Source organism: Argentina silus, assembly GCF_951799395.1.
Source record: "Argentina silus genome assembly, chromosome: 19".
In the NCBI taxonomy this organism is placed as follows: Eukaryota; Metazoa; Chordata; class Actinopteri; order Argentiniformes; family Argentinidae; genus Argentina; species Argentina silus.
In genome coordinates, this window is record NC_139673.1 from 2,991,226 (window position 1) to 3,009,273 (window position 18,048).

Genomic DNA, 18,048 nt, shown 5'->3' on the forward strand with positions numbered 1-18,048 from the left:
GTGTCAAGGTCACAATTGTTTGTGTGTGTGTGTGTGTGTGTGTGCTCGCAGGCTGTGACAGTAATGGGGTGGAGGGGGGGTTCTCACCAGCTGTGATACTGCCAGTGAAGTGTGTGTGTGTGTGTGTGTAAATGGGTGAAGGAAGAGATGAGAGATTTGGGCGTGAAGCATTCCACCATCACCATGTGTCTGATACCTGCCTTCTTCTCTTCTCTTTCCAGGAAATGGAGATCGCTTCAGACTGCAACCACGTGAGTGTTCCTATCCCCCTCTCCCTTCTCACTTTAATCTCCACGGGGGTCTTCCCTCTCTCCTCCTCCAAGTGTCACTCAGAGGCCTGCCAAGATATATGCCTTGGGGGGGGCGGGGGCGGGGGGGAGGTATAGCAAATACACTACTGTAGCCTAGTTCTACCTCCCCGTTAAAGAGAAGCTACTTATCACAACTACTTCTGTGGTTTTATTAATCTCTTGTTTATCAGCGGCTACTCTCGGAGCGGCTGTTGTTGTTGTTATTATTATTATGATTATTTTGTATGTTTTTATTTTTTTAAGTTTCACATTCCACGCTGCGGGCACGCGACAGGGGCCCGTTTCTGCTTGTTAACGTTACGATTAGAACTGCAGGCTGAAATGATCCAAATGATCCTGTGGCGTCACTTTAATTAGTGACTTTAATTAGTACTTCCTCACTAATGTAGCTGTGTGTTTACGTACTTTTTTTATCGCCACGAGCGTGATTTACCTTTCGCTGAGCTAAATTGTCTTTTTAGGCCGACGCCACAACAGTGTGTGGGATTAAAGTGGGCCACCGTGTGCTTGTTGTGGGAGGCTTAGCCTGCTATTATCTACTGGTTAACAACATTACATTTGTCTACATTTAGATTCTCGTCATTTAGCTTTTTCTCACTTCGATATTCTGCTTGTTAACATGGACCAGCTGTCTGCCTGAGGGGATAATAGAGCAGTGATTCAGCCCCTCAAGTCCCTCTCTCTCTACCTCCCCCTCTCTCTCTCTCTCTCTCTCTCTCTCTCTCTCTCTACCTCCCCCTCTCTCTCTCTCTCTCTCTCTCTCTCTACCTCCCCCTCTCTCTCTCTCTACCTCCCCCTCTCTCTCTCTCTCTCTCCATCACCCCCTTCCCCTCTCTTTCTCTTTCTCTCTCTCCACCTACCCCCTCCCTCTCTCTCTCTCTCCATCTCCACCTCCCTCTCTCTCTCTCTCTCTCCATCTCCACCTCCCCCTCTTTCTCTTTCTCTCTCTCCACCTACCCCCTCCCTCTCTCTCTCTCTCCATCTCCACCTCCCTCTCTCTCTCTCTCCATCTCCACCTCCCTCTCTCTCTCTCCAGCCCTCTTCCTCTCCCCCTCCTGTCCTCCTCCTCCTCCTCCTCCTCCGGAGCGGCCACCCACAGCAGTTAGAGAGAGAGAGATGATTACAGAGATTGAAGTCCTCTTTGGCATCTGGTCTCCACTCAACCTCATGATACAGAGAGAGACTCTGTGGAGGAGAGAGACTCTGTGGAGGAGAGACAGAGACTGTGGAGGAGAGACAGAGACTGTGGAGGAGAGACAGAGACTCTGTGGAGGAGAGACAGAGACTGTGGAGGAGAGACAGAGACTGTGGAGGAGAGACAGAGACTGTGGAGGAGAGAGACTCTTACCTTGAAGCGATAAAGGAAGGCAGGAAGGAAGGAAGGAAGGAAGGAAGGAAGGCAGGAAGGAAGGCAGGCAGGCAGGCAGGAAGGCAGGCAGGAAGGCAGGCGGGGGCGTGTTGAGTTGCGTTGAGGGAGGTTAATGAAGCTCTCTCTCTCACGGCATCACAAGGTTAAAGCCCCCATTAGATGTCTGGGCCTCGTCCAGAACAGAGCCACTGACACTCTTAACTCTGCTCTCAAGACGTGTTAATTAAAGTGAAGTCAGTGAAGTCTTCTCTCTCTCTCTCTCTTTCTTTCTCTCTCTCTCCCTCTACGCTCCCCACGTCTCTCGTCTTGTTTTCCAACATTGTTTTATGGCCAGGGTAGTTGTTCCTATTCCAGCGGCGACTCATAAACTTTATCTCGTCCTCGTAAAACACTGACTCCTTGACAGGTGTTTTTGCGACTTTAACGACCGGAGGCAGAGAGAGGAACTAGATGGGAGGAGGGCGCCGTCGAGCCGAGCGCCAGTTTGGATGGAGGGATGAGGGAGAGGGAGAGAGGGTTGAAGGAAAGGAAGGGGGGGAGGGGGCGACTCATCCCCTTGCACCCTTCTATCAATGACACCCCTAAAACAGTCAGGTAGTGCGGTCCCCAAAGGCGCCTGAACACTTGGATCACCTTTTGTTCTGTGACTCACAGCGGACCTGATGGTTTTAGTACCACGCAGCTGTGAGGAAAGTTCCCCTCCGTTGTTTTCGACCCTTTTCCACAATTCACAAGTACAGCTGTGGTCGGAGGGTGAGGTGTGAAGTGTGAAGTCTGTGGAAAGCGCTGTACCCTGGGGGGCCGTGTTAGGATCAGAGCTAAGAAACGGTGGCCCTACGCTTACACCTACACCTACGCTTACACCTACACCTACACCTCTGCCGATCCATCAGCTGCAGCCTGGGGGGGCTGGAGGACGGAGGACCCCCCCCCCCCCTCCGAGGGCTAGAGAGAGACGTGAATCTGCGATGTGTGCGTACGTGTCATGGTAGAACCTGTCGCCATCGAAACACCTCGACAGGACGGAAGCCTGTCATCGCCCCCCCCCTCGCCTGTCTGCGTCATCATGGGATTACCATGTGACACGTCTCCATCCCTGCGCCAACTCCAAGGTGTTGATTAGGACGGCAGGGCTGTTCATAAGATTTTTAGAACATTCATATATTTCACTCATTAACATGGACACTATTAGTATGTGCATTATGTATGAGAGAGAGAGAGAGAGAGAGAGAGAGAGAGAGAGAGAGAGAGAGAGAGAGAGAGAGAGAGAGAGAGAGAGAGAGAGAGAGAGAGAGAGAGAGAGAGAGAGAGAGAGAGAGAGAGAGAGAGAGAGAGAGAGAGAGATTTACATATGCCTGTTTTGCATACTTGTAGGTTGCAGATGGTACAATGAAACATTTACTGTCACTGCTCTGCACACGTCAGATTAATGGGCTGCGTTGTAAGAGGAGTGACAGTTTGGTCTCCGTACATTTGGCTCTGGTCTGTGATGTAAAAGCAGCTAGCCGCTGACATGACGGCTAATGAGGCTCTCCTCCAGGGAAAACGGAAAAAAATCAAAAAAATCTTCACAATGGTTTCATCACGAGATGAAAACAAATATTTCGCAAATAATATGCGGCTCACACACACACACACAGCAGTAGGTCCCCCTCTGCCTCCGCAGGGTTCCTAATGGAGAGTGAAGTATTAGGGTGCCACGCTCTCCCCTGGTGCCATGGCTGGGGGGGGGGGGGGGGGGGTGGCGGCACTCTTTACACTGCTGTTCTGTCATCAGTCAAACCTCCTTCATCCTCACCTGATGATAGATTGCTTCTTGTCTCATCTCTGTTCTCTCTCCTCTCCCTCTAGCTCCTGTGCTTCCTCTGGCTCTCTGTCTCTCGTGCTCTGTCTTTTTATCTCCCTCTTTTTCTTTCTTTCTTTCTTTCTTTCTTTCTTTCTCTCGCCATCCCTCTCTCCTCACGTCTGTCGGTCTGTCGTTCTTTCTCCCCCTCTCTCTCTCTTTCCTATTGTCATTTACCCTTCCCTACTTTTGTCTGACCCTGCCTCTGCCTCTCCCTCCCACAGCTGCTCTGGAACTACAAGTTGAACTTGACTACAGATCCCAAGTTTGAGTCGGTGGCCATGGAGGTCTGCAAGAGCACCATCACTGAGGTTAGTCGGGGGTCACATGATTCTCTTTCTCTTCACACACGCCTCATGCAGCACCAGTCAACAGTGTGGACACACCTTCTCATTCAATGGTTTTTCTTTTCTTTTTTTAAAAAATATTTTCTACATTGTAGATTCATATTGAAGGCATCAAATCTATGAAGGAACACATGGAATTATGCGGTAAACAAAAAAGTGTAGTAAACAAACCAGAATATGTTTTAGATTTTAGATTCTTCAAAGTCGCCACCTTTTGCTTTGATGACAGCTTTGCACACTCTTGGCAAGTTTGTGTCCAAACTTTTGACTGGTACTGTATGTATGTATGACACCTGATCCACCTGGGGTGAGTCTGCCTGGGGTACCGTGGTACCGTCTTCCTTGGGGTACCGTGGTACCGTCTTCCTTGGGGTACCGCGGTACCGTCTGCCTGGGGTACCGCGGTACCGTCTGCCTGGGGTACCGTGGTACCGTGGACCAACCTGGTTGGTCAGTTTCTCTACATCACATGAAACACTTCAGCTGCTTCAAACAGGCCTTCTGCTTTGTTCTTTTCGTCCCATGGAGGGAACAGTCCTCCCACAGCCCTGGGTGTGTGTGTGTGTGTGTGTATGTGAGAGTGTGTGTGTGAGAGTGTGTGTGTGAGAGTGTGTGTGTGAGAGTGTGTGTGTGTGTGTGAGAGTGTGTGTGTGAGAGTGTGTGTGTGTGTGTGAGAGTGTGTGTGTGTGTGTGTGTGAGTCAGTTGCATCCATACACAGGGGAGTTGCCCTGTGAAGCTCGTCTCCATGGTGAGGATGCTGGGAGTAATGCAGAATCTCAACACTGCAGGGGTCTAAAATACACACACACACATACATACACACATACATATACACGCATACATATACATACTCTCTCTCTCTCTCTCTCTCTCTCTCTCTCTCTCTCTCTGCAGGAGGCTAAAGCTGTGATTAAGGCCCAAGCCACAGATAAACACCAGGGTATCTATCACACACTCCAGGGAGTGTATTACCACCCGATAGGATGAACACACACACACACACACACACACACACATACATACCACACACACACACACACACACACACTCCTACACAGAAAAACAGAACGACCATATCTATGTAGCTGGCAGACAGGGAGCTGTAACATAACCCAGATAATGACCTGTCAGCCTGGCTGGGAGTCTGCTATTGTAGCTGTGACATTCAGCGCTGCGGCCCCCTCACGACACAAAGAGCCCGTGTGGGTGTTCCCCCACACTGAGCCTCGCACGCCCTGACGCACCGCAGATTAGAAACACAACAACAGGCCCGTTCAAAAGCCTGATTGTTCGAGTGTTGCCGCAAAATTGATTTTGCTTTGTGTTTTGCCGTTCTCTTGTTGTTTTCTGGCCGTTTAGAAGGCTTTGAAGTCACAACGCCATTTGAGTGGCGGCCTGACACGGGCCTGAATTCATTCAGGCGATGTAGGATTTATTTTTTTCCTCCCGGACTGTGACAAAGCACTCCCTGCACAGCACCAGTCAAAGGTTTGGACACACCTTGCCAAGAGCGTGCAAAGCTGTCATCAAAGCAAAAGGTGGCTACTTTGAAGAATCTAAAATATAAAACATATTCTGGTTTGTTTAACACTTTTTTGTTTACTACATAATTCCATATGTGTTCCTTCATAGTTTTGATGTCTTCAATATTAATCTACAATGTAGAAAATAATAAAAAATAAAGGAAAACCATTGAATGAGAAGGTGTGTCCAAACTTTTGACTGGTACTGTAACTCAAACCTGTTTAACTCACCACCCAGAGTGCCAAGTGTTTTGTATGGTATTTACCTAGCAGCAATACTTTGATTGGCTACAAAATGAAGGCTCATAAATTATGCATTTTTGGTGAATAAAGTCACCCTTGGCACTAGAATGTTGACAGTTTGGTGACTTGGTTCACCCTCGGCACTGAATGGCTTAACATGCCAGGTCTGGCTTGTTGAGGGACAACACCATACAGTGTCTGGTCACATCAGCGGAGCCACGCGTGTTCCATACCGTTCTCCATTCTGTTCCATGCATTACAATGTGCCCATCCTCCGATTCCTACCTCCGCCAGCCTCCCCTGGTCTCGTCCTCTACCGTAGTCATACTCACCGGCCGACCTCCTGTCTCCCCAGATTAAGGAGTGTAACGAGGAGGAGCGTGGGAAGGGCTACCTGGTGTCGTGCCTGGTGGATCACCGTGGCAACATCACAGAGTACCAGTGCCACCAGTACATCACCAAGATGACCAGTATCGTCTTCAGCGACTACCGGCTCATCTGCGGCTTCATGGACAAGTGCAAGGAGGACATCAACACCCTGCACTGTGGCTCCATCAACATCGGAGAGAAGGTGAGCTACGTCGTGTGTGTGTGTGTGTGTGTGTGTGTGTGTGGTGTGTGTTTAGGAACAGCTTGAGTCCTCTGCTGTATGTGGATGAGTCCCAGAGGGATGTTTACTGCAACTACTACTAAGTGTGTGTGTGTTTGTGTGTGTGTGTGTTCATTTGGACAATGTGATGGATGCGTTGATGCGTTAGCCATGCAGTTTAAAGTGTTGACCCCGTAATTGCTTGTCTGTGTTTGTGAATAAAGCTGTTTTGGGTTTGAGAGAAAACACGCTTTGTTTCAGCACCATTGTCACTGGCAGCAGTGATTGGAGAGGGCACCACTTGTTAGTTCAGTCCTGTGTTGAAGTATTCACAGAATGGAGGGAGGGAGGGAGGGATGGAGTGGGGAGGAGAGGGCCCCGTCTGTCTTGTTTTACTGTTGGCCTGCACTGAACCCTATAGTATGTCCTATAGAGGGAGGGAGGGAGGGAGGGAGAGAGAGAAGCAGAGGGAGAGGGAGAGAAGCAGACGGAGAGGCAGGGGACGGGGGGGAGGGAGGGAGGGAGAGACGCAGAGGGAGAGGGAAAGGCAGGAGATGAGGTCCCAGATGAGGTCCCAGATGAGGGTTGAAGAGAGAGCCAATGATGATGTCAGCACCACAGCCGTCACCCAGACAGTCCAGCCTGGAGATCCTCCCGCCAGGGACACCAGGTGTTGTCAACTAGTCAGCTAGGTCCTCCACACACACGTCGGCCATGAGTGTCCTCACAGAAGACTTCCTCTGTCAGCTGGCCAGGAGTGGAGAGATGGCGCTGGGGGACCTTGAGCACGGGCCATTCAGTGTTACTGTGTTTTCTCTCTCTCTTTCTCTCCCTCTCTGTTTCTCTCTCTCTCTCTCTCTCTCTCTCTCTCTCTCTCTCTCCCTCTCTCTCTCTCTGTTTCTCCCTGTCTCTTTCTGTCCATTTCCACCATCTCTCTCTCCCTTTCTCTTGTGTTGGAGGGAAGCGTAGTTGTCGTCTGTCTGTCCCCTTCTGTGTTTGTGTCACGGTGAACTGGTCGGCTCCTCCGTCTGTGAATGTCCATCTGTGTCAATAGAAAAGGAGGCGGACAGAGAGGTGTGTGTGTGTGTGTGTGTGTGCGAAAGTACAAGATGAGAAGGACAGAGGAGTGTGTGTGTGTGTGTGTGCGTGTGCGTGTGTGCGTGTGTGTGTAAAAGTACGAGATGAGAAGGACAGAGGTGTGTGTGTGTGTGGGTGTGGGAGTGAGTGAAAGTACGAGATGTTCCTGCCAGCTCGTCCAAACAGGTTTACGGGCAGCAGAGGGCTGTTCATTGTTGAGACTGAGTTTTGTCTGTGTCTGTGTCTGTGTCTGTGCCCGCCTGTGTCTTCCCACGTCACTGTGCTGTCGTTGTTGCGCTCCAGACAGACCTACAGTTTAATTAGCTTGAACACAATCCCGTTTGAATAGAGAGGATCTGGCTGGAACGGGCATATGGTGAAAAGCAGGGGATTTTCAAATTGAATAAATGTGATGTTATCACCATAGATTTGCATGTGTAATTCATTGGGTAATAATGGGTTGCCCTTTCTCTTTTATTTTTTTTTATTTTTTTCCATTTGGTCTGAAATACGTTTGTTTATTTTAGTTTTCCACTCGTTCTGTATTCAGAGACGGTGTCTGTCTCCCTGTCTGTCTCCCTGTCTGTCTCCCTGTCTGTCTCCCTGTCTGTGGTTCAGCAGACTGTGGCTGTCTGGGTCGCGCCTGCAGAAGTTGTAAACAATTTGTTTCTCTCTCCCCCTCTCAGGACATTCATTCTCAAGGTGAGGTCATTTCCTGTCTGGAGAAGGGCTTGGTGCGGGAGGCGGAGCAGGCGGAGCAGGCTCATCCAATCAGAGACGAGTGTAAGAAGTCCATCATGCGCGTGGCGGAGCTGTCCTCGGACGACTTCCACCTGGACCGCTACCTGTACTTCTCCTGCCGGGAGGACCGCGAACGCTTCTGTGAAAACGTACGCCCCACACACACACACACACACACCTCTCTCCTCTCTCACTCCGTCTCTTCTTCTCACCTTCCTCTCTTCTTCTTTTTTCTTCCTCTCTTCCCTGTTTCTCCTTCTTTTTCGCCATCTCTCCATCTCTCCATCCTGTTTCCTGTCCTGTTGATTGACCCTGTTACTCCTCCTGTCTTCCTCCGTCTGTTCTCTCCACTTCCTGTCCTCCTCACTTCCTCTCCTCCTCTCCTCCTCACTTCCTCTCCTCTCATCTGATTTCCTCCTCTCTCTCCTCCTCTGTCTGCAGCAGGGACAGATGGACAGAGCAAACACACTGGGTGTGTGCGTGTTGCTGTGTGTGTCTGTGTCTGTGTGTGTGTGTGTGTGCGTGCATGTGTGCGTGTGTGTACACCCACCCACACACACACACAGGAGTAAAATGTGACTCACAGAGAATGTCCTGTGGTGACTGATGTTTGTTTTTCCTGCAGACCCAAGCAGGGGAGGGCAAAGTCTACAAGTGTCTCTTCAACCACAAGTTTGAGGAGGCCATGTCTGAGAAGGTATGTGGAGAATAACCGCTGAAGGGAGAGCAAGCGGTTTGAGGGTTGAGGGTTGCCGGTTTAAATTAGCGCGGGGCCATAGTTTACTTAAACCTCCTCCTTTTAATAGATCTCTTGACACAAATGTAACTAAAGCGTGTTAAGTCAACAAAGGGCTTTAACTGCTTTCACCTCGGTCTAGAAGGCTCTGTGGGGAGGGCGCTCGGGAGACACGTATGCAGATCACTTTCTATTCTGAGAAGAAGGCCATCGCTGCTGGCCGGTGTTGTTCAGCAGGAACCGCCACAGGAATGTGTGTTTGGCAGGGTGCAGAGTGGCGAGAGGTAGTTTGGGGCTATGAATAAGGCCTCTCTCTCTCTCAATCTCTTTCTCTCTCTCTCTCCTTCTCTCCCCCCCCCCCCCCCCCCGGGGTAGTGTCGTGAGGCCCTGACCACCAGACAGAAGCTGATAGCCCAGGACTACAAGGTGAGCTACTCCCTGGCCAAGGCCTGCAAGACGGACCTGAGGAAGTATCGCTGCAACCTGGACACCAACATGCCCCGCGCCCGCGAGGCCCGCCTCTCCTACCTGCTGCTCTGCCTGGAGTCTGCCGTACACAGGGGTGGGTGTGTGTGTGTCCGCGTGGGTGTGTGTGTCCGGGTGTGTGTGTGTGTGTGTGCGCCCGTCCGGGTGTGTGTGCCCGTGTGTGTGTGTAGATGTGTGTGTCTCCATGGTGAAGCCTCTCTGTCCCCCCAGGTCGTACGGTGAGTGGGGAGTGCCAGGGAGAGATGCTGGACTACCGGAGGATGCTGATGGAGGACTTCTCCCTGAGCCCAGAGATCGTGCTCCACTGCAGGGGGGAGATCGAGGCCCACTGCTCCGGCCTGCACCGCAAGGGACGCACCCTCCACTGCCTGATGAGGGTGGGCCGGGGGGACAAGGGCACCGTGGACAGCCTCTGTCAGAGCGCGGTGAGGGCGCCCGCACACACACACACACACACCTTATAAAAGCATTTTAGCAGGAGCATTTTAAATAGGTTGCCGAACTCCCCATAGAAAATGAATGGGGACAGCAGGACCAAACTTTTGATTTGTTTGTGCTCCATATATTCAGTCTGGAACATTTTGTGAGACCACACACACTAACTAAAGCCCAGCTGTTTTGTTGATGCTGATTGTGTGTGTGTGTTTCTGTGTGTGTGTCACAGCTCCAGACTCTGATCCAGTCAGCGGACCCAGGGGCAGACTACCGCATAGACCGAGCTCTCAATGAGGCCTGTGAATCTGTCATCCAGACCGCCTGCAAACATATCCGCAATGGAGACCCCATGTGAGGATGACACACACACACACACACACACACACACACGCTATTTTTGCTCGCCCGCCCAAACCCGCCCGCCCTAAAAGAAGACAACATGCTTCCTCTTTCCAACACTGATGGAGGTCTCTGTACGTGACGATATCTTTCTATATGGTCACATCCCCCCTTATCGATGTTTGATCCCATTCCTTATCCCATTCCATACACCACTGTGAGCCCATCCTCCGATTTCTACCTCCACCAGCCTCCACGGACGTACGTTTGTGTGTCGGTATTTCGATGCAGTGATCTGTGGTAAAGCTTCTTTCATGCACACAGTCAATCCGAGGTTTTTTCACTTGCATTCCGTTGTCAATTGTAGCGCTGCAGATTAACCTAGTTTTGCGTCACTTCACAATGAACACAGAAAGGGCCCTGTTTACCTGTCTTCAACAACAACCACTCTGAAGTCTGGCTTTGTGGTCGTGTTGTTGCTGTATAACATGCTATTGCTGGTGGGGAAAAAAACAACCTTTCTCTCTCTCTCTCTCTCTCTCTCTCTACCTCCTCACACTCTCCTCACACTCCCCCTGTTTTTCTCTCCTCCTGCGCTCATTAATGCTATGAAGCACATCCAATTATTCCTTATTCCCCCCTCTGCCTTCGTTCGCACAACCTGCGCCCATGAATACATTACTCCAAATAAAGTCAGACTAAATTCAGCACGGGCACCGGTGAACTTTCCCACTGAATCCCTCTCTTTGTTCACCGCCTGGTTCGTGGCGATCTCAGCCCCCTCACTGAGAGCAGGGAGAGGAGAGGAGGAGGACAATGGCTGTTTCTGTTTGTCTTCAGGTGGGGAGGGGAAGGGTTGAGAGACTATTACTAATGAGGCTGTGTGTGTGTGTGTGTGTGTGTGTGTGTGTGTGTGTGTGGAGAGTGAAGGAATTGCCTTCAGTTGTGGGAGGTGGGAGAACCAGCCATGTTGAGTCACTGTGAGTCAATGAATACACTGTTTTTATGATTGTTGGACCCTGGACTTGACGTGTGTGTGTGTGTGTGTGTGTAGGATCCTGTCATGTCTGATGGAGCACCTGTACACCGACAAGATGGTGGAGGACTGTGAACACCGGCTGCTGGAGCTGCAGTACTTCATCTCACGGGACTGGAAGTGAGTGACCCACGACCTGTTACCCCTGAACCCCGACCCTTCACCTTTAGGCCCTTTATCTCCGAACGGTGTAACCATGACCACTGACTCGCAACCCTGAAGTTTGTGAATACCGCCGCTGCTGCCAGTCTGATAAGAGTTTATTATGTTGTCCACGTTAGTACACACACACACACACACACACACACACACACACATGTACACACACACATGTACACGCACACATGCACACACGCGTGCAGGCCGCTGAGTAGCCTCTCTAGCCTGTAGCTGTGTTCACAGTTCATTAGGTCTAATGGTGTTTTTAATTGGGAGACCTTAACAGCAATTAAAGATAATTGGCCCCTGGCGCCCTTGTCTTCAGTACGGTGAAGGCTGCCTCACTACAGGTGAGATGGTGTTCGTAGTGTACAAGTGTACATCAAGGGCTGACGTGGCCGCGGGGTCAGTCCCCCCTTGGAACCAGTGTGAGAGCTCGTGGGGGGGGGGGGGGGGCGCGCCCTCAGCGCCACCCTCAGCGCCCTCAGTTCACTCCCTCAGTTCACTCCCTCAGCGCCCTCAGTTCACTCCCTCAGTGCCGCCCTCAGTGCCCTCAGTTCACTCCCTCAGCGCCCTCAGTTCACTCCCTCAGCGCCCTCAGTTCACTCCCTCAGTGCCGCCCTCAGTGCCCTCAGTTCACTCCCTCAGTGCCCTCAGTTCACTCCCTCAGTGCCGCCCTCAGCGCCCTCAGTTCACTCCCTCAGTGCCCTCAGTTCACTCCCTCAGCGCCCTCAGTTCACTCCCTCAGTGCCCTCAGTTCACTCCCTCAGTGCCGCCCTCAGTGCCCTCAGTTCACTCCCTCAGTGCCCTCAGTTCACTCCCTCAGTGCCGCCCTCAGTGCCCTCAGTTCACTCCCTCAGTGCCCTCAGTTCACTCCCTCAGTGCCCTCAGTTCACTCCCTCAGTGCCGCCCTCAGTGCCCTCAGTTCACTCCCCCTCTGTGTCTGTAGGTCTCCAGCCTGTTTCTCTCTCTGCTATCGACGGCCTGGAAAAGAACCTAATTGAATTTGTTCTGAGAAACATTCCCTTGACTTTCTCAAATGTCACCGTTTCTCCGGGTCTGCCCACCGGGGTATTACACTTTACAGCGGTTCACCGAAGCGGAACGAGCATAACACCATCGTCAAGAATCTGTGTAAACGTGTTATTTACTCTTGACAAAGAGTCGGGTACACTTGTAAAGTCTCTCTACCATCTGTAGCTAAGACTCTCTCCCCCTCTCCTCCTCCTCCTCAGACTGAAATAAAAAGAGATCTTCCAACGTACTAGCCTCAAATCTGTTATTCAAATCCAGTAGAAACTGACTCTCAGCCACCCCCCACCCCCTGTCCTCCCCCTTCCCCCCTGTCCTCCCCCCTGTCCTCCCCTCCCCTCCCCCTAGACTGGACCCTGTGCTGTATAAGAAGTGCCAGGGCGACGCTGCCCGCCTCTGCCACACACACGGCTGGAACGAGACCAGCGAGATGATGCCCCCCGGCGCCGTCTTCTCCTGCCTGTATCGCCACGCCTACCGCACGGAGGAGCAGGGCAGACGGGTGAGGATGAGGGGAGGATGAGGGGAGGATGAGGGGAGGATGAGGAGAGGATGACAGCTCCATAGCAGAGCGTTGACTGACTGTGTGTGTGTGTGTGTGTGTGTGATTGGCTGCTTTTCTTAGGCATGGTTTGGTACAATTATAGACAGCTGACAGGAATGTCCTGTCATTGTGGAACACAGCTTGTATACGTTACCGCATATGACTCCAGGGGGGCTGTGATGGAGGCCTTTTATACAGGTCTGGCCTACTTTCACACACTTGCAGATTCGTCCCCCCTGACTCCCGCTCTCAGAGAAACTAGGTTAACCATATGGTGTTTTGAATTTAACAGAAACATCCAGAGGAAAATGTAAGTTTGTTATGTTCCAAGAACGTCTGTGGATATTGATCATGGTGGTGGGATAATGATGATGATGATGATGATGATGGTGTGAAGAATGATGATGAGGATCAGTGACGATTATGGTCAATACATAAAGACCCATAAAATGAATTGTGCTCGTCTGCAAAATCTCCCAGAATGATTGCAGGGTAATTTGGAGGTTGGTGATGGTAATGATGATGAAGGCAGTCGTATTATAACAGGGCCATTGTGACTGTTCTCAGTGGGCTAATGGAGGTTGAATGGCACCATATAAGTCATTACCGTGGCGACCTACGGGATGATGACAGCTTGATTCCCTATGATTATTAAATCCTAGGAGTAGGTAAAAAAAAAAAAAATGTCTGTGTTAGTATGTATGCAGGCGTGTGCGTGGGTATGTAGATGTGTGTATGCATGCGTGTGTATTACTGACATGCACCACCCTAACGTATCCCCCCCCCCCCCCGCCCGCCCGCGTGTCCAGCTGTCTCGTGACTGTAAGATGGAAGTGCAGAGGATCCTCCACCAGAGGGCGCTGGACGTGAAGCTGGACCCCGAGCTTCAGAAACGCTGCATGACCGACCTGGGGAAGTGGTGCAGCGAGAAGACAGACACGGGCCAGGTGAGAGACAGAGAGAGACAGACAGACAGAGAGACAGACACGGGCCAGGTGAGAGACAGAGGGAGACTGACAGACAGACAGACAGACAGACAGACAGACAGAGACGGGCCAGGCGAGAGACAGACAGACACAGAGACAGACAGACAGAGAGACAGGCAGAGAGACAGACAGACATACAGGGCAGATAATGTAGCTAAAGTGCAGTTGTCATGGGAATAATAGGTCGCAATAAAATAAGCTTTGTCATTGTCATACTGTCTGGGGAGCTGCTACAGCTGCTTGGCTCTGGTGGTGAACTGACTGCTGTTTCTTCTGACGGACATCACTGGAGGTAGAAATCAGAGGACGGGCTCATTAGAATTTGTAATTACAATGAGCCCGTCCTCCGATTTCTGCCTCCACCAACCTCCCAGGTACTACATCTAATCCGTGTGTGTGTGCCTGTGTGCCTGTGTGCCTGTGTGCCTGTGTGCCTGTGTGCCTGTGTGCCTGTGTGCCTGTGTCTGTGTCTGTGTCTGTGTGTGTCTGTGTCTGTGTGTGTGTGTGTGTCTGTGTCTGTGTGTGTGTGTGTGTGTGTCTGTGTTCTCTAGGAGCTGGAGTGCCTCCAGGACCACCTGGATGACCTGGTCTCTGAATGCAGGGACGTGGTGGGCAACCTGACTGAGCTGGAGTCGGAGGTACGTCATCAGAAACAGCCACACCGTTGCTTCCGTTTCCACGACAACCTCATCTGATTGTTCTGTACTGATTCTGCTGTACTGTGTCCTCTGGAACAGGATATTCAGATTGAGGCTCTGTTGATCCGGGCGTGTGAGCCAGTCATCCAGTCCCACTGCCACGTAAGTACCGTCCCTTTGACTCTCACCAGCCACCCAAGACCTGTTAGACCACTTTATCCTATTACTGTATCCGATTACTGTATCCAGTGACTGTGTCCTCATCAGGGGAGGCTGGCTGGGGTGCAATTTGAAGGAGGGACTCATTGTAATGCACGGGACGGAATCTGATACTACTCCTCATTCCGTTCCACGCATTATAATGAGCCCGTCCTCCAATTTCTACCTCCGCTGGCCTCCCGTGATGCACAGCCTCAGGTTCACACCTCAGCGCTCAGTGGCTCTCATCTCTCACACTCCCAACAATAACATCAACGTTTCCCTGCATGCCCTGCTGCATGCACACCAGGGGAGGCTGGTGGAGGTTGAAACCGGAGGACGGGGTGGTCATTGTAATGCAGGGATGAGTGTGCCTGTCCTCCGAATTCTACCTCTACCAGCCTCTAATGATTATACACCCTTCCTGAGAACTGGAGGCGATGTTTAGGCTCATTTGTAAGCCGCGTGTGTATTCCGGCTCATGTTGACCTTCTCTCTCTAATATAATATACGCCATTTAGCTGACGCTTTTATCCAAAGCGACTTACATTGCACTGAGTGCATACATGGTCCCAGTGGGAATCATACCCACAACCTAAGTGTTGTTAGCGCCACGCTCTACCAGCTGAGCCACAGAGGACCACAACAATCTCTCTCCCTCCCTCCCCCTGCCCCCTCCCTCCCCCCCCCCCTCCCCCCCCAGGATGTGGCAGATAACCAGGTGGACACAGGGGACCTGATGGAGTGTCTGGTCCAGAACAAGCATCAGAAGGAGATGAACGACAAGTGCACCGTGGGCGTCACACACTTCCAGCTGGTGAGTCAATCACCACAGCCCTGCCCCCGCAGCGGGGACTAGTGGCCCTGACTGAACCCACAGACGCAGACGCACACACACACACAGACAGACACACACATAAACACAGACAGAGAACGATTAATTGATGTGATGTGATGTGAAGGGACAGGATTTGGTGTGTGTTTATTGTTTTACCCTCAGTCGGTTTGCTTTGACCAGTCACTGTAAACAACACTGTCTGTCTGACTCCTTTCCTCAACTGTAAACAACACTGTCTGTCTGTCTGACTCCTTTCCTCTCCCCCCCCCCCTCTCCCCCCCCCCCCTTCTCCCTCAGATCCAAATGAAGGATTTCCGCTTCTCCTACAAATTCAAGATGGCCTGCAAGGAGGACGTGCTCAAACTGTGCCCCAACATTAAGAAGAAGTGAGTCTGCCAGTTTGTCACATCCAGGCCACCGTAAGAAGTCCCAGTAAAAAAATAAATGACTTATTCAACGCAAGTCTCGCTGCCTGAGAGGAATCCTAATGTACATTCTGGGACATAATGGTAGAAATGGGTCCCTGGAATTGGGTATTGGTTGTAGAAAAATGTTCCCTGAGGCGGCATTAATCAGTGATTGATAGGCTATGCTAATCTAGCCCAGAGCGCTGCTCAGAAGATCATTCTCCCAGCCCCCTGGTTCCCTCCAGGCTGTTTGATCCTCATCCATGCAGCGATTGACTCATCAGACAAGCTCTCTGTAATGATTCCCCCAGCACTGGTTGGAACTGGTGTTACCCTTCCCTGTGTGCGTGCGTGTGTGTGTGTGTGTGTGTATGATATGATGTGTGTGTGTGTGTGTGTATGATGTGTGTGCGTGTGCGTGTGCGTGTGTGTGTGTGTGTGTGGAGCTGTAGAGAGCCTCTCAAGTACCCTCTCTGATCTTCTGTTCCTTTTTTGCTTGTTTTCTTTTTCGCTCACAATGCCACCTCCTGTTTCTACCTACCCCTTTCACCCCTCCCTCCCTCCCTCCCTCCCCCCCCCCCCTCCCTCCCTCCCTCCCCAGGGTGGACGTGGTGATCTGTCTGAGCACCACGGTGAGGAACGACACCCTGCAGGACGTCAAGGAGCAGCGCGTCTCCCTCAAGTGTCGTAAGCAGCTGAGGGTGGAGGAGCTGGAGATGGTGAGGGAGCCTCCAGCAGACCGGAGAGAGACACACACACACACACACGCACACACACACACACACACACACATCATACACGGTTCATACAGCTGCCGTGGCATGCGGCCCCATCTGGAGGAGCCAATTAAACGAGGACAAATGATGCCTGTAATTGTGTCACAGTGGCGGCTTTGTCTCAGCGATGCAGGCCTTGAATTGATGATTCGTCACTCAATAGCCACTACCGTGGCTGTAGGAGTCAGTCTGGTATTGACTCCTGAGTCAGTCTGGTATTGACTCCTGAGTTGTTGTGGTTGCCCTCACTGTCTGACTGTATTGACCGTGGAGCCAATAGAATCGAGTGGAGGTCAGAGCCGTTGGCCCAGCCTATTGAGTGTGTCTGGAGGGTCATTACAGCCTCTCCTGGGAATTAACTCATACAGTACACAACTCTCTCTCTTCTTCTCTCCTCTGTCCCCTTGTCCATTTTATTCATCCCTCTTGTTCTTTTCACTCCTCTCTCTCTCTCCTCTCCTCTCTCTTTCCTTTAGTCTGAGGACATCAGGTTGGAGCCTGACTTGTACGACGCATGTAAGAGTGACATCACCAAGCTGTGCTCCAATGTGCCCTTCGGCAACGCCCAGGTAAGACACGTAGAAACACTCCTGAAACACCGTCACCATGACTTAAAGCCGAGGGTGAATAAAGTCGCCCAAATCGTCAACATTCTAGAGTGCCCAAGGGTGACTTTATTCACCAAAAATGCATAAATTATGGTGCCTTATTTTGTAGCCAATCAAAGTATTGTTGCTAGGTAAACACCACATAAAAAACACTTGGCATTCTAGGTGGTGAGTGTTCCGGAATTATTTGGCAGTTGGTGAGTCAATGCAGTGACCGGTATCAGACTCTGGGGAAATGAAACTGCTCTGCGGTTGGTTTCTAGGGCCCTGTGAAAGTTTAGGACAACATCTCAGTGAGAGAAGAGTCCATTTTTCAAGAGAGACTGGCCTGAATAAATAAAAGTTTCAACAAAAGTTGGCCCACACATTCAGTACCTTGTCTTCTCTCTCTCCCTCTCGCTGTCTCTCTCTCTCTCTCTCTCTCTCTCTCTCCCCCCCCCCCCCCACTGCCCTTCTCTCTCCTTCCTAGATGATCGAGTGTCTGAAGGAGAGTAAGAAGCAGTTGACCCAGCGCTGTCACCAGAAGGTGTTTAAACTGCAGGAGGTGGAGATGATGGACCCAGAGCTCGACTACCAACTCATGAGAGTCTGCAAGCAGATGATCAAGGTTAGGATCCACCGTCCATCTCTATAATGTCTGTGTGTGTGTGATCAATAACACTCCCAGGTCCTCTCCTGTGCTATAATGTGCTTCTCCCCTCCTCTCTCCTCCCCTCCCCTCTCCTCCCCTCCTCTCTCCTCCCCTCCCCTCTCCTCCTCTCTCTTGCGTGTCCTGTGTGACGCTCA

The 18,048-nt window shown here is 51.2% G+C and overlaps 1 protein-coding gene across 1 annotated transcript in view; it reads left to right on the forward strand.

Moving 5' to 3' along the window:
* glg1b (golgi glycoprotein 1b) overlaps positions 1-18,048 on the forward strand; it is a 39,996-nt gene that overhangs the window by 14,750 nt on the left and 7,198 nt on the right. Inside the window, exons 2-19 of the mRNA XM_083691338.1 lie at positions 222-251; positions 3,748-3,834; positions 5,993-6,208; positions 7,990-8,193; positions 8,670-8,741; positions 9,156-9,342; positions 9,477-9,691; positions 9,931-10,052; positions 11,095-11,196; positions 12,616-12,769; positions 13,621-13,758; positions 14,349-14,435; positions 14,535-14,597; positions 15,337-15,450; positions 15,769-15,857; positions 16,480-16,597; positions 17,131-17,223; positions 17,732-17,869. Of these exons, the coding sequence (XP_083547464.1) occupies positions 222-251; positions 3,748-3,834; positions 5,993-6,208; positions 7,990-8,193; positions 8,670-8,741; positions 9,156-9,342; positions 9,477-9,691; positions 9,931-10,052; positions 11,095-11,196; positions 12,616-12,769; positions 13,621-13,758; positions 14,349-14,435; positions 14,535-14,597; positions 15,337-15,450; positions 15,769-15,857; positions 16,480-16,597; positions 17,131-17,223; positions 17,732-17,869 (2,229 nt within the window). The remainder of the gene's footprint in view (positions 1-221; positions 252-3,747; positions 3,835-5,992; positions 6,209-7,989; positions 8,194-8,669; positions 8,742-9,155; positions 9,343-9,476; positions 9,692-9,930; positions 10,053-11,094; positions 11,197-12,615; positions 12,770-13,620; positions 13,759-14,348; positions 14,436-14,534; positions 14,598-15,336; positions 15,451-15,768; positions 15,858-16,479; positions 16,598-17,130; positions 17,224-17,731; positions 17,870-18,048) is intronic.